The sequence below is a fragment of the Salvelinus sp. IW2-2015 genome, linkage group LG17 (assembly GCF_002910315.2).
Source record: "Salvelinus sp. IW2-2015 linkage group LG17, ASM291031v2, whole genome shotgun sequence".
Taxonomy (NCBI): domain Eukaryota; kingdom Metazoa; phylum Chordata; class Actinopteri; order Salmoniformes; family Salmonidae; genus Salvelinus; species Salvelinus sp. IW2-2015.
In genome coordinates, this window is record NC_036857.1 from 27,884,258 (window position 1) to 27,900,171 (window position 15,914).

Here is a 15,914-nt window from a genome sequence, read left to right on the forward strand (position 1 = left end):
AAATTATAACCTGTCTACAAAAGAGGCAAAATTAGCCAAGTAATGTGAACCTTTATTAAAAATACCTGGTTACGTGTTCGTGCGTAATTGCTGTGCGTAATTGTGCACTAGTACGAATTCGCACAGTCTCAGTGTGCAAGCAATGAGTGTTTCCTCTGGGTGTCAATTCGAGTGCTGTAAATTATTTGTCAGTGGTGCATTCCAGAGCGAGACATCTTTTCACTGAACTGAATGAAAATGACTTTGGATTCCAGACTGTCTCTGTTACATGCACTGACTGTTGTGAGAAGGGGGTTGATATAACAACAAGGCAAAATGGCGAGTAAATATCAACACATGCTCTCCAATGGAAGAGAGGGGACTTTGACTGTGCCACATTAAAAAACGTTCTTGACCAAACGTGAAAGAATTGTGTTGTGTACTATAAATACAACAAATAGTTGATTTTCCTCGGCCACGTCTTGTCATTTGGGCCATGTGGACCTTGGTTAACCTAGTTTCATGGTTCAGATCGTTATCATTTGAGAAAGTTAAGGAAACGGAAACAATCAAAAGTGTCATCTGAAATATAATTTGACGATGGAGCCATTTCCGCTTGATCCGAAGAGGTTGCAAATGCATTATAGGTCAACAAAACTAGAGGGATATTCAAAGGTCCGTTCAGTGAGCCCAATCGCACACGTGCCACAATCAGAGAAATACTGGTCTGTGTTCAACTTCAATACAGAAGAGGGTTGAATAGCCTACATGACGACAACATACCTTATTTCCACATTTTATATCGTCTTTAAGGCCAATAACATTGTACACATTTGAGGGGAAATAAAAAAACACATTCAATTAATATTTGGKAATGTTGCTAACCGGCCTACAGCTCGATTCACTCTTCATATGTGAAGGATATACTCGTCATATTATGATGAACAAAATTAAAACCAAACAAAAGCATCATCAGGGAAACCTAAGAAGAAACCAGTAACAAAATGAAAAGGCAACGAAAGAGGTCTAACGTCTACCCCATGTTGTTTACAACCCATTCTCTCTATGAGAATCTAAAGTACGTTTTACAGCCCGTCACAAACACGAGAGCCGGAGAGAAAAAGTATCCGTCCCGGCTATTACAGCTCCAGTTCATTTACAATGCCATTTGCGAGGACTTCAGTCAGAGTCTAGGGTGTAATTGAATGGAAAGTGTCGCCCTTGATGAAGACGAACTGACGTAATCAAGGCAGTTTCTTGTTGCGGAGCCAGGAAGCGAATCCCAACAACATGAAACTACCTAAACCACGCTTCAGCTGCGCAAGATGGGGTGTTCCATCGGGAAGGGAGACAAACAAACAGCAAAACACTCAAAGCCAGGTAAGGATTTTATTGTCTGTCAACCATAACATAGCTATTACCAGCATAATGAAACAAATAGGAATCGTTCATCCGAATGTATTATATCATTGTCACTGTCATCCTAAATAGGCTAATTGTGTACAACATTGAGAATCGACAGCAAATTAGGACATTGAAATAGCTTACTGTTAAACCGCAGAATAATAACAAATCGTGTCTGAAAATGCCCAACTAATAAAGGGGAAACTATTTAGACATACTATACATAATCGATATCAACACAGCAATAACAAAACCAATGTCTGGTTCAAAATGCTCAAAATGTTCCCAAAAGAAGAACGTAAAATCAATTGGTTTAATCAGACAACCCATCCCATCTCGCATGCTCGAGAGCGCTGTCAAACAAGCTCCACTGGCAGACCAACCGGCAGACAGGCGTGACATCTCAAAAATCACAGCTGAGTTAATAATACGTACCTATTTGTGTCCTACCTTGAATTTCCCCGGAGACACTCTGTCGTGGTGGTCCTTATTTATTCAAGCTGTCTTTGAGGTTTCTGTTATTGTTGTTTATCATCCATCCCTTTCGTTTCTTGACGAGATAACAGTCCTGTATCGTCAAATAAGTAGGCGGCAGGCTACATAGCAGAGCGAGCCCGTCGAGCGCGTTGGTGAATCCAGTACATAGCAGACACTCTCCACTGTGTAGACTAGCCTAGCCCTCTCCTCCACACACGTTTAAACGATGCATCTTTACTGCAGCAGCCAGCTAGCACATTATATTTGCAGATCATAAAATCCACCCCGAGCTCATGCTTCTACCACGAGACGGTCCTGACATAATAATTTTATGACCTTGACTTACTGTGGTCACCTGGATAACATTTAAACCAATCTCTTCTATTAAAACGGCCATGATCTTCCCACTCTCATATGCAGCCTCTCTCTCTCCCTCTGTCTTTTCCTTTATCAGAGTGCTAACATGATAATAAGGGGAAGGACAAGCTATATGTTATATATTTCATTTCAAATCCCCTCCTTTATTCTATTGGACCGGTTTTCCTTTAGGAATCGTCAACGGGTCTTATATGACGCAAGCAACAATGTGCATGCAAACAGTGAGAATAGCCTATCATAGCCTACATAGCAAAAGCAACTAAACTAAAGACAACAAGATGAAGCAACGGAATGAGGGAACATTCCAAAACAAACAAAGTCTGCTTTCATTCCAGCAGTTCCAGCAGTTCTATGTTGCTTCATATGGCAGGGCAACCGGCACCTCTATTCAATGTTCATGTGTTGAAAGGCAAATTCAACTGCTGACCCGAAACCAAGTCCCTCCTTGATAAAGTAATGTACTCTTGGGCATCGTTGAAATATTGTCCTTGTATGAAGGCACACTTTGTGTGTGTGTGTGTGTATGTGTGTGTGTGTGTGTGTGTGTTTGGGTGTATATGGAATGGTTTTATAGATAATATAATTTTAAGTGAAGTTGTGGACTGCCATATGATCCCGTCCACGACATTCCTTATTGAGTTTCTTGAGTTTCATCCTTCGGTTCTGGAACCAGATCTTGACCTGTCTATCGGTCAGATCGATACTCTTACTGATCTCCAGGCGGCGCTCGCGAGACAGGTACATGTTATATAAGAATTCCTTTTCCAGCTCGAGCGTCTGATGCTTTGTGTACGGGCATCTCTTCTTRCGTCCACTTTTGGCTTTTAACCAGTTTCCTGGAGCATTTTCCAYTGTAAAATCATCTGTAGACATAAAACATGGAAAAGGTGAGCATACTGAAGGACTACTTCCATGTTCAAGACAGACTATATCAGAAATACTGCATTCCAATTGGTCTGCGTCAGGTCTGCACTGCCGCACCGCAATGTCTGGACTGTCTTTGACAATCTTTATTTCGAATGCACATTCAAGTTCTTGATCTTGAATCAAATGTCCACGCGCTCTATAAATACATGGGTTCAAAAATCATCTATTTTTGTCGACTTTCTTCGATCGCTTTGAACGAAGATGCAACAAAAAAAAGACTTGATGAATGATGGAGCATAATGTATAGGCCTATTCGTTTGGCAGCAATTCTACATCCGACCCACTTGTATTACTGTCCTATAGCCCTAAACACAGCCATTATAGTCTTGTTGTGGTTTGAGGCTAACCTACATGGAAACTGGAGAGAGATTTGAAATAGCTGCATAGCCCGTACTTGATTACGTATATTCAAGGGTACACGGATAACATGCATGGTTACTTCCCAGCTTCGATTTTCTTAGGCGTAAATATTTCCAACATTTTGAAACGATTGATGTGTGTGTTGAGCAGAATATAATAGTGTCATCTCTCGATTATTGGTGGTTTTATTTTCTTCCCAAAGGCTGGCCAAATGTGAAATGTTAGGTGGCTACATTGTGGCGGTTGAAAATAGTATTTTGTGTGGCGCATACAAATATAGCTCTACCCCAAAATATGTAGCAGAGACTGGACTGACTAACGGTTTTATAAGACAAACGAGGGATAGTTTAACATTTTGCAGCAGCATAAATAAAACATTTCTTTCATGCACGTTGGCCCAACTAGAAATTCATTTTTGGCAAACTTGAACTCTACGAAACTGAATTCCATAGCGTTAGCTAATACAAATACACAACGTAACCAATCAATGTATTATTAGTAGTATTAATAATAATAACAAGAATAATATTCATAACAATATCACGTTGATGATTCGTTAATAATACCTTTACCTTTCCTTTTAATCATTTTGGATACACACAACATTGTCCGGGGGAAAAACTGTGGGTTATCCACGCGTTATCCTCTATTACAAGAAAAATAAAAAGGGAATATATTAACTAGCATGACGTTTAAGCTAGCTAAACCCCATTGTTATTATAAGAAAATGTATTTTATATGCAAGATGATTATCATATAAATAAAACAAGATATAATAGTTTAAAATTCAAGGAAAGACAATTTCGTGGACGCTATTTCAGACTGCGTCTATCGTACACTATTTGACCAAATAAGCAGTCATTATCGAAATGAAGACGTGATGTATAGCCTAAGCTGTATTCTGCTTTATATAACGTAGGATACAGCCTAACGTATATATTTACACCATTATGGTGAGTCAAATTAAGTTGTTGCAAATGGTTAGGCCTTCTTTCTACATTTTAAATGTCCCATGTAGTGTCTGTGTGTGTGTATTCGTCTGGTCAATCTGTTTGATCTGCACGCGCGTTATGCGTTATGAGCGTGTGTGAACGTGTTTACTTCAATGATAACGGCCCATCTCACATTCTCACTTTAATAGAAAGGTGATAAATGCCGTCGCCACAGTAACCCCAGCTAGGCTAGACCATTAAATGCTTGTTCAGAATGTCTCCAAATGTTCTGGATGGAACCAAAAAGGATTATATTGCTTGCTTCATATATGACACCCCTTAATGTTCTGTACAGAACCCTCTTGTAGGGTGCTTTGATCAGAGCCCCAGGGGTTCTTCTTCGCTGAATCAAAATTGGTTCCATATAGAATCCTTGGGTTCGATATAGGGTTCTATATGGAACCAATTACGGTTCTATATAGAACCTTAAGGGGTGCCATATATGAAACAAGCATAAAACCATTTTTTATCCAGAACCTTTTTTTCTAAGAGTGTACAGTAGATATAGCATACACAATTGCAGAATGTCAAAACGCCCACTGAAGCTTAGCTCATGCATGCAGAGGAGACCATTTTTAGTACACCATTTTTAGTACACCATTTTTTAAATTGCCACATTGTATCTCACAACTGTTTTATGGTACGTTTTTAAGTATGTGTGTGTGTGAGAGAGAGAGAGAGAGAGAGACAGGAGAGAAGAGGGGGGCTTTTTGGGTTACCTTTCAATTCGCTGTCGGAGTTATCAGAACAACTGTCAGTCTTTGCACTTTCCTCTTTCATGCTCTTTCCCTGTTTGTCCTCTTCGTTGCGCATTTCCTCGCTGACTGTCTCCTGGGTAGATTTGCTCATTTTAACCGTTGATTCTCTGGGTGATTCAACAGATGTCGTCACCTGGTCCAAAGAAGCAAAGCCTGCCCCGACCTGCTCTTTTCGCTGTCCCCTGCTCCCTCTGGGGTATACCTGTTTCTCTCCTCCATAACATTCGGACGCCGCCGAGACAGCGATTTGGTCGGTCTGGCTGCTACTATTGTTCCCAAGCCGGATGTAAGTAGCCGACTCTGTAGTGTCCTTATTAGCCCTGCTGCTACTGTCACCCTGATACAGACAACAGAACGCCTCCTCTTTGACGTTATCGGTTGGAAACGAACACGGTTGTAAACTGGACTGGGCAACAGGTTGCTCGTCCCTGTTAGTTTTGGAAGCCGAGGTCCATGTGCCCAGTTGGGATGACAGGTAAGGCGCATCTTGGTAGGAGCCGAGAGGGTGGCTGCTCAGAGGAACCTCGTCTTTTTTCGATCCAACTACTCCAAAATGTCTCATCATTGAGCATCCATACTCGGATGCAGCCGGGTGGATGTACATTCCAGGGTTGCTGTTGGAGTAGCCTTCGCATCTATAGGAAGATGATCCTCCCATCAAAGAATCCATGAGGAAATGACCGGCAGCCATATTATCCTGGCATGACATTATTTGTATTGTTGTTTTTCCCCCCCGTTTCTGTTCCTGTAGTAAAGGTTTTCTGGATGAGAATAAGGACAGTTGGAAGCTGACATATTTTGGGGGCCAAAAATATCAGCAACATAATTATGGATTCTTGGAGCTCCATGTCATGTGATTTTCAGACCAATAGCGGTGTGGAAGTGGCCTTGAGGCGCCAGGCTGGGGTGACGTCACCGTGGTCAAGTTGGTAAGCAAGGGGGCTTTTAGACGGTGCAAGGGCGCTCTCTAGCGGAGAGCTTTGTGTAAAGACAGCCATGGGAGGAGTGAACAAAGGGGTAGATAAATATTTTACAATCACTTACTTGGGTAAAACCGAAATGAAATCTAGTTAAAAAAAAAAAAATTGTTAAGACAGGCTAACATTAAAACAAGACAGAGAAAATAGTTCGCTGAATATGATTATTTATTGGAACTCGCTAGATGCCACTTCTAGGTATTCGTCAATAGATTCAGGAATAAACCAATGGTCGCATAGAGTATATCAGCACCACTCTCGGTTAGGCCTACGTTTGTTTGGCAAACTGTTTTTCATAAGAGATAAACCTTAGACTATTAGACCAACCGACAGGCCTCTGTCAAATCACTGTAGCTGTTGTGGCACCCGCAGTTGCATAAGAACATTGGCTTGACTAAAATCTATTTAAAAGGTTAACCAGTTTGAGTATGCCAAAGTGTGTTTTACTTCAATTATTTGTTTTTCAAGAGCGTTTTACGCATTCTATGTATATTCTAGTAACACAGCATATAGTTTATTTGATYTGTTTTACTGTATAAAGGCCTGTAGGCTACTACTCAGTGTTTTGTTTTTAAGTTCAACCAGTGTTGATGTGAGCAGATCGTTTCAGGATATATATATATATTAGACCTAGTTACAAAAAACAATCACCAAAAGTTAGAAGATTAAATTGAATAGGGTTTCTAAGATGCGTCTACAATTGATCATGGGCCTATACAGAATGGTTGGTGGAAAACATACCTTTCTCTTTACGTTCAAAATTATAAGAAGGACTAGGCTATTATAGTTCGGGTCCTTTTTCCCCATTCCAACTGGTGGGTATTAGGCTATTTCATTCATATCAATGCAGGCGTGACTTCAACTTGAGGGAGAAAAATATACACGGGCCTACGCCTCGTGTAAGTTGTTATTGAAGATACAATTATTCCCAATTTTCTGACAAATATCGAGTGTAATTCAATGTAGATAATTCCATGTCATTAACAAATTAAGCAGACATTTCTGTGTGCGTTTTTACATTTCTTACTAATTGAAGCATTGACTAAGAATTTTTTTAAACCCTTGCAAAAATATATTTTGTTATAGTTTCCCCATGACAATAACGTTCTAGCGTGTAAGTCGTTACATAATGATAATCTTGTTTTCCAGCAAGGACAGTAGTTCACATTTTCTGAGATTGATAGTCCAAAAAACCAGAACATTTATTTTTTCAATTCATATTTTTTGCATGCCTATTCGCATCTTGTTTTGAGGTTAAAATATAAGAGCCACGAGTCAAAAAAAGGGTTTAACATGTTGCTACATTATTGTGTTTCCATATTTTGAGTCAACACCACAATATCAAAAGATGCGCATAGTTTTTCCTGCCGAAGTCCTATGAAAATGCCTATCAATAAGGTGTAGTATTTTTCTACTCGAATATTTATGTGGCCAACACGTTTGATATTACAATTACTAAGGTAATACAAGTACATCTACAAACAGTAGTCTACCAGGTTTAGCAACTAGGGCCTAGTGCCAAAACGAAGCAGGGCCCCTCATGGCGCGTGTTGTTATTTCTGTGTGTTGGCTGTGCTGCTTTAGAATCAAAGGGGCAATCCAGCCTCTTTATTTATACAATTTCACCACGAGACATGACAAATCATTATTCTCAGACTTGCACGACTTGTAGGTCTATTTCAAACGGAGGCAAAKATGTACGAGTGGTTACTAGCTCACTTGAATTTGGACAGAAAAGGACACATTTCCATGAACTTTGAGGTTGTTTATTAAAGGCCCAGTGGAGTCAAAAACGTGATTCTGTGTTTCACATATATTTTCACACTATGAGGTTGAAATAATACTGTGAAGTTGTGAAAATCATGCGCTCTAAAAAAAAAAATGCTGTAACCCAGCACTGGGTCACTATAGCACTGGGTTATTTTGACCCAGCACTGTTGGGTTATGTGAATGACCCAACACGTTGGGGTTACTTGATTTAGCCCCCAAAAATATTTTGACCCAGCAGTGGGTTATTTCTTACTTTATTTCTAGGTTCTTTTTCTACCTTATCTCTATTACAGAATCAGCTCATTTTCTAAAAGTATGAATACTTCTAACAATAATTCTTAAAATGACATAGGGCTAGTCATGACAAATTGTAGATAGAATACAACATCTTTATTCTCAGCTATTAATTTCAGCTACAAAATGAAGTCATGCAAAAGATAAACAACAAATAAGGAACACACAAATAAGCAAACATTTTAGAAGCACAATCCATCATTTGAAAATCACAGCAGCCCTACCAATTTAAGGTGAGGAATAGGGCTGAAGAAAAGTAACAACTTTACCCTCTACTCCCCCAACCCCTACCAGGTATACATTTTCAAGTTTATTCTTTGTAAAACAACAACAACGAAACATAATGTCTTCTGATCCAGAACCTGCCCATTCATGATGGTGAATGCCAGGGAGTAGAGGCGATTGTCCCCGAGACTCAGAACAAAGGGTTCAGGTCACTTGTTCATTTGGTCGCCTGGTGAAGATATTCAGTCATATTGGTTCCAACCGGGAGATTGGCCATGTCTTCTGTAGTATCTGGGGAACAAAGACATAACAAGGTTTTAGGGGACAGTCAAAATGGTTATAAAGGTAGAGGAACATTTCATTTCAATGTGTAGCTAGCTACCTGCACTGGGTACACTGATGGTGGGAGAAGCACTCTCAGGGTCTTTAGTAGCCTATCGGTTGGACAAAGACCTACCAACGTTTAAGTGGAGAGTCAAAATGGATAGACTAAACTTCGATGAACAATTAAGACACTTTTCATTTCAATATGTAGCTAGCTAGGTATAGCTAGCTAAAATAACTGTGTGCATCCACACTGACACCAGCAAGCTAACTCGTAGAAAGCCTAACTGAACCACCATAAAAGCAAGACTTGTAAGCTTGCCAACTAGCTACCAACCATGTAAAATTAACTCAGAAACAGGGAATAGGCCTAGCTAAGTAAAATATATAGCTAGCTGTTCTAGCTAGCCAAACAGAGTGAGAAACCTAGTTTAAGATGGCTAACTACCTGGCGTGGAACAATGCACCACACAGTAGGCCTACAGAAGACAAACGTTCTACAGGCACTGACATAGCTAGCCGAACTTAAACAAAAAACCTTACATTTGCTACCACACAGAGTACAGGAAAATAGCTTGTTAGCAGGCTCGGGCTAGCATGCAAGGAGGTTGTTTGCTAGCTAACATTATCTAAAAATGTCAATGACTGAGATAATACAGAATGTAATTATGATAGCTAGGTCTATTTATCCTGAATGGATAACTACAAACGTTAGCTTTTTACTAACATTTTTCGGTCAGCCACAACGGCTTGCCCCTTTTGTCCATAGAAAAGTAATTCCCCTAAGTGCCAGCTGGAACAGTAGACTTGTTACAGATGCAACAGTCCTCATTCACAAGCTTGCCGGATCACTTTATCTTCTGGTTTTGGTGGAAGAATTTAACCCACTCACTGGGTCATCTCAAAAACCCAACCTCAATAACCCAGTATCAACAACCCAACGTTGCTCTTATTAAAGAAAAGAACCCAGCTAAGTGACCAAATGCCTTCAACCCAGCAAATGGGTCATCCAAACAATCCAGCATTTTTAGAGTGTGACATGCCTTATAAGTGTAAGAGCTGTTTGAAAATACAGCTGGAAATTTCTGCCTGTTTTGGTGGGATGGAGTTTRGGCCTGCCTGGTGACATCACCAGGCGGTAATTAGTCAATAAACCAATAAGAAAGAGAGTTGCAAACCTCCTTGCCAATAGATAGTTTTCAGTTTTCCCCTCCCAACTCATACCACTCCCAGACAGTTGTAACAAAATTCTCACTTGAGAAATTGCTCTTTGATAGAAGCTATTTTTGTTCATTTTTGACAATTTGAATTGAAAACAATCACAGGTARTTTCACATTCTGTTCCTTGAGTCGAATTCAAACAATATCAGAGCAATTTGAGTTGCGTACACTCTTAGAAAAAAAGGTTCTGGATAGAACCAAAATTGGTTATATTCCTTGCTTCGTATATGGCACCTCTAAAGGTTCTATATATAACCATTTTATAGGGTTCTTTGACCAGAACCCCCGGGGTTCTTCTTCACTGAACCAAAATCGGGTTCTATATGGAACCAATTTTGGTTCTACACTGAGTGTACAAAACATTAAGAACACCTGCTCTTTCCATGACATAGACTGACCAGGTGAATACAGATGAAACTATGAGAGACCCTTTGATTCATTTCTGAGCAAATAACTAATAGTCTAGCTAATAGCCTAAGAGCAATTCATTGAAATGATTAATGTTGATGCGTATTGAATGGTGTGAGGTCAAGGCCATTTTCACTTAAAATATTGAATTTTTGCTAAATGCTGTAGCTTATTTCAAGTAGGTACATTAGGCTACATTGGCTGTGGAGAATGCAGTGATTTCTCTTCCAACCACTAAAAGCAAGGGTAATGTAATGACTGTTTTGATTGGTTTCCTCGCCTGTCCATCATTTCATTCTCTTGTTAGAAATATAATCCAGTCTTTCATTCTAAAGCTAATCAATCAATTTGAGGACACATTTCGTAAACCTATACCTACCCATTCATTATGTCTCAGAATATGTTAACATTATCTGACAAACGCTTGCTCAAGTTAGTTTTTTGTGGGTTGATTTCGTTCTGAACATCACCCACACATATGCAACCTACTACAGAGCAATATTAAATGTGTAGAGTAATTTCAGTGCGGAGACTTGATAGGTTAATTGTACCAAACATGGATGCAATAAAAGGGATATAATGTTTAGTATTTGACCATTTCTATTATGAAATGTATTCCTGTTTTCAGACTGACAAACATGGAAGTTGTAATCCTCCATTGTAGTTTTATGTTGCTCAGTTGGTAGAGCATGGCGTTTGCAACTACCTATACTTACAAAAATTGCTTTCGCGTTTGGTAAATGTCATTTATTATATTATGGAACCTGGGGTATGGCATTCAATTATATTTTATAAAATGAAAAAGTCTTCTCCAATGTGTTTTGTGATAGAGAGATACAGTTAAATGCTGCTGTAACGATACCTTTAGAAGGCTATTAAGTTGGACAATGAAACCAGCATCCTGAAATCGAGATCTTCAAATAATGTGTATGCTAATAACCATGTCATAACCTTGAGTCAAAATGCAGACTGCGTGTGTGCGCACATTATCTTTCTCTATCTATCTCTCTCTCTCTCTCTCTCTCTGTGTGTGTGTGTGTGTGTGTGTGTGGTGTGTGTGTGTGTGTGTGTGTGTGTGTGTGTGTGTGTGTGTGTGTGTGTGTGTGTGTGTGTGTGTGTGTGTGTGTGTGTGGTGTGTGTGTGTGTGTGTGTGTGTGTTGTGTGTGTGTGTGTGTGTGTGTGTGTGTGTGTGTGTGTGTGTGTGTGTGTGTCGTGTGTGTGTGTGTGTGTGGTGTGTGTGTGTGTGTGTGTGTGTGTGTGTGTGTGTGTGTGTGTGTGTTTGTGTTCGCCCGCTTACGAATGGTTGGTAGTATCTAAATTTAAATAAGGAGTAATTGTGGAATTGACCTATATTGAAGACACAACCCATTACACCATTCCCGGAGACACAGATACCTTTAACGGGTCATTCGTGGTTTCAATAGATAAGTTATAACCCGTTATAACCTAACTCGTGTTCAACATGGGTCATTGCATATCATAATAATGGGAACAGTAGGCCGACTTCAAGTACAATTTCTCACAAAATAGTAATTGGTCAATAAACAATGTCTTTGTTCAGTTTACCTCCATTTAAAAGGCGATAAGCCCAATAATAACACGTGATCTGAATAATTATCAAGATCTAAATATTGTTTACTACATGTGAATCACCATACCTGTGTATTTGCCCTTGTTTGTAATGGGAGGGCTATGTGTGTTTGGGGGGGCTGATGTGTGTCGATTGGTATGCCTATTATGTGTATTTGTCAGTGAAATAAACGGGAACATTTGTTCAACAACGATTAATGCCTAGGTGTGAATGTTCTTTAGTGTATTTTGTTCTTTTGGATGCTCTTTTGTGCACATATTGATGTTTTACGCGCGCGCATAGGAAAGGTTCTATTTGCTCATGGGTAAAATAAAATATTCCTCAAGTCCTTTCCATTCGTTTTATTGCCTAAATAGCTGTTGATTTGTGTTTAGTGTGAAATAAGCACAGACACATGTATGCTTTACCTCTTTAAACTGTATTCAGTCTACTATACCGTTTTTTGCTTCAAATCGAATATATTTACAATCATGCGGAGTAGCGAAAACATAGACTAGATACACATTACGCGAATGCCGCCCATCCCCTTGTCATGTTGCGTTTACGGAGACGGAGGGAAGCCTAAACTAGTTTGTCTATTGCAGGCCACCATGAAATAGCTTCCCAATTTGATGTAACGAGGTTGAGCTCCTTGCAAGCAGATGTCCACCCCCTGTGCAAGTGGGAATTTATGGCTGAGGCATGTAGCGTCTTAAAGACAAATATAAATCAGAGAAGTGGTAATCTGAAAGCACACATAGGTATTAAATTGGTGACGACCACACAAAGGACCGCAGGTTAGTTTCTTCGAAGTATATCGACAGCTTTCATTACATCTAGGGTAAGCCACTTGTACAATGCGCATACATTGGAAATCATTYTGGAAAGAACTCATTGCAAAACAAAGCTTAAGTTGCCATTTCTATCCAAATTAGTGCTGGCCTTATTTCATTTTTGATATGATGTATTTCTGATTGCAACCACCCTTTCATTTGTTTATGCCGGAGGAGAAGTACTCGTTATCCCCCTTCACTTAAAAACTCACTGCAGAATTATTCTCAAGAACGAGGCCTATAGTAACAGGCTAATCTCTATTTAAAATGAACTTGGTAGCGCGGTCTTGAGCGTTCAAATTCTGATCCTTTTACCAAACACGACGTGTATATAATAATGTACCGTGGAAAACAACAGCATCATACATAAAGTAACCATCAAGACAAGGCTCCTGGGTAATGTAGATGTAGGTCGGTGTGATCAAGGGGTTAAGCACAAACGTKATTTCAAGCAATACATCTTGAATTACAATGACGCGTAATTTAGACACTTTTTCAATGTGTCCTTCACAACATCCCAACTAAAAACATGCTAGGACAAAATACAGGAATGCTCAAAACATGGACGAAATGAAATTAGGCCTCAGTACTCACCAAACACACAAACCATAACAATAACATCAAGTTAGAACATATACATGGAGTCAAAAATGCATAGGCCTACATAATAATTATTTGAGCGCTGCCGTACTATCAATTCAAATAAGCGTCAGCTACATTTCTTAACACATTGAAACGGTTAAACAACGATCTCGTTATGCTTTGTGTTAGTTCCTTTTCAACCTTAATGAATCGCCATGCATCGGCTATCACGAAATGTTATTCTTCAGGCCGTCCGATTGCATTCGCCTGTGACACCCGCCATTTTCCTTCCCAACAGCCAAGTGCGCAATGGGATCAGCTCGACTGAACCAACCGCCGGCTGCATTGTATCCTCTCTCATCTCTCGGGATAAATCAAGACTACCATATTACAACTATAACACAACCAAAACTAAATAAAATATAATTCAATCTCGAACACCATATCTACACTGTAGTGACATATGAATAAAATCATCCAGCAAAAGACGAACATGATGATTCCATGCATTGTCCTATCATTTTATAAAGCCTATTGAAGGAAAGGAAACAAAACATTGCCCTCCTATTGTGCGATCAACACAACCCGGGGTGAATCCTGGCCCCCTGTGGTTGATAGGCAGGAGTTTGAGGAGACTCGAGCCACAGAGAATGGTCAAGATGTATGGCAGAGATATCCAACAAATTACCTACGTCATCGTCCCAGGGCCAAGGTTGGTGGGTGTGACAAGAAAAGTATTCCAGCCTTGATCTCTGCCTGCGAGCATCTCCCTCCTCCTCCTCCCCCCTGTCACAACTACCACCCCCCTCTTCCGCATTCAGCTTTAGTCTGAAGGGATTGTAGTGAGTAGCAGGGAATAAACACACACACACACACACACAAATAGAGAGAGAATCGAATAGAACATAACAGAATATAATATAATTCTGCATCCTTCTTAAAGAAGAATTTAACCCAAAGGCATTATCTACATTCATTTCCACAAGAAACTGTGAAAATATAAGTACATGTTAAAGCTCATGCCAACATGTTATAAAACGTATCATGCGTGAAAACGTATACATTTTACTGGGATAATAAAGTGTATTTACTGGGCGTACTAAAGCTGGCAAAGTTACCTGCTGTAGTTTAATGGGAGGGGTCAAAGTTGGACTCTCTACACATTCCTTTTTCTGTTCCCACTCACTCCCATTGGTCGATTCCTCTCCTGCACACATTTCCGGGCAAAAGGGGCTCCTTGATTCCACTTTATTGCAGCGGGTTAAAGGTGAAGGCCTTGACATTATTGAAGTTCAAAGACTACTTTTAATTATAAATTGTAGTTAATACACACACGTGCAATATTCCATGCACATATGCTCTGTGTGCACGCGGGCGCACGCACGTAGGCTACCCACACACTCATACACACTCGGTAAAATCTGTCCAACAGACACACCCCAGTAATGTCCTGTATATTTATAGATGTGCACACACACCTACCACCTGGCCAATGTAGTCAACCATTAGTAAAGACATAGTTTGGGTAATGTCAATGGATAACTTGACTGACCTAGACTTCCACGATCTAATTTTTGGGGTCCGTTTTTCTCAGAAATGTCTGAGGTACGAAGTAGTGGTGAAGGCTGAAAGGCTAAAGGATGTGTGGTGTGTGTGTGTGTGTGTGTGTGTGTGTGTGTGCGCGCGCGTGTGCGTGCGTGCGTGCGTGTGCTTGTGTGTTGTGCAGTTGGAGGGGGATTGACGTTGTGCACAGCACCGACCCGAGTTCACGTTGAACAGTCTAGTTGCTGAGTTTTTTGTTTGGACAGCCAGTCTTACTTGTTTACTATTTACTTCGGAAGTGAACGCCATTCCCTCCGAACAGACGGTGCAATTAAGAGAGAAAAAATAGCCATTTAGTGCCTCTGTCTTTATGACACTGTCTGSACTGCAAGAGTGGCGATTCCATTTAGTGGGCACTAAAGGAGGATCCCGTTCCTCTTTCTTTCTCTGTGATTCTGAGGTGTAGCCTAGTTTCTGTGCTGTCGTTTCCGTGTACTTCTGTGTGTGCTTGCAAAAGCTCAAATATGCACTCCTAGAGTTATATCCACTAAGCTTGTAAGCGTTGTATAAATGTACCGCTCAACAGCCCACACACACTCCCTTAACAATGTTTTCGTCTGAAAATGTGTTTGCGTAAAAGGTAAGGCCTGTTCCTACATTAAAATAGTGTGGCTTAAAACTAAGTTGGCATTGGATGCAATTACTATCCATAAATACCCAACTAATAACGCACGACTCGCAATCTCTCCACATGCTTCGAACTTAGTTTTCTCAAAACATTAGCACAAACATCTAGGCTACCAACCCCACTCAAATCCCTTGAAAATAACCATCAGATAGACCGAACAATGGTCCAAAAGAAAATCGAAGGCAAAAATGCAGTCGGATTATTT

General features: G+C 40.1%; 1 protein-coding gene and 1 long non-coding RNA gene across 5 annotated transcripts in view; both read right to left on the reverse strand.

Annotated features, from left to right (window-relative positions):
• The window catches only part of LOC111976429 (homeobox protein Hox-C10a), an 85,010-nt gene extending 78,634 nt beyond the window's left edge, over positions 1-6,376 (reverse strand). For 3 of the 4 annotated variants that reach the window (XM_070448060.1, XM_070448057.1, XM_070448054.1), the window contains exon 1: positions 1,819-2,812. Coding sequence is in view for 1 of the 4 variants with exons in the window: in XM_070448063.1 (XP_070304164.1) it covers positions 2,824-3,101; positions 5,237-5,984 (1,026 nt within the window). In the remaining 3 variants the exon portion in view is untranslated. Of the gene's footprint in view, positions 1-1,818; positions 3,102-5,236 lie in introns of those variants that run through there. The other variant, XM_070448063.1, reaches the window with a different exon arrangement.
• A 1,626-nt stretch (positions 6,377-8,002) lies between these two features.
• LOC139029058 (uncharacterized) lies at positions 8,003-14,250 on the reverse strand. Its single transcript, XR_011481323.1, has 2 exons — positions 14,168-14,250; positions 8,003-8,832 (listed from the first exon to the last, which is right to left on the reverse strand). It is a non-coding gene; the product is annotated as an uncharacterized lncRNA (long non-coding RNA).
• Between the last annotated feature and the right edge of the window lie 1,664 nt (positions 14,251-15,914).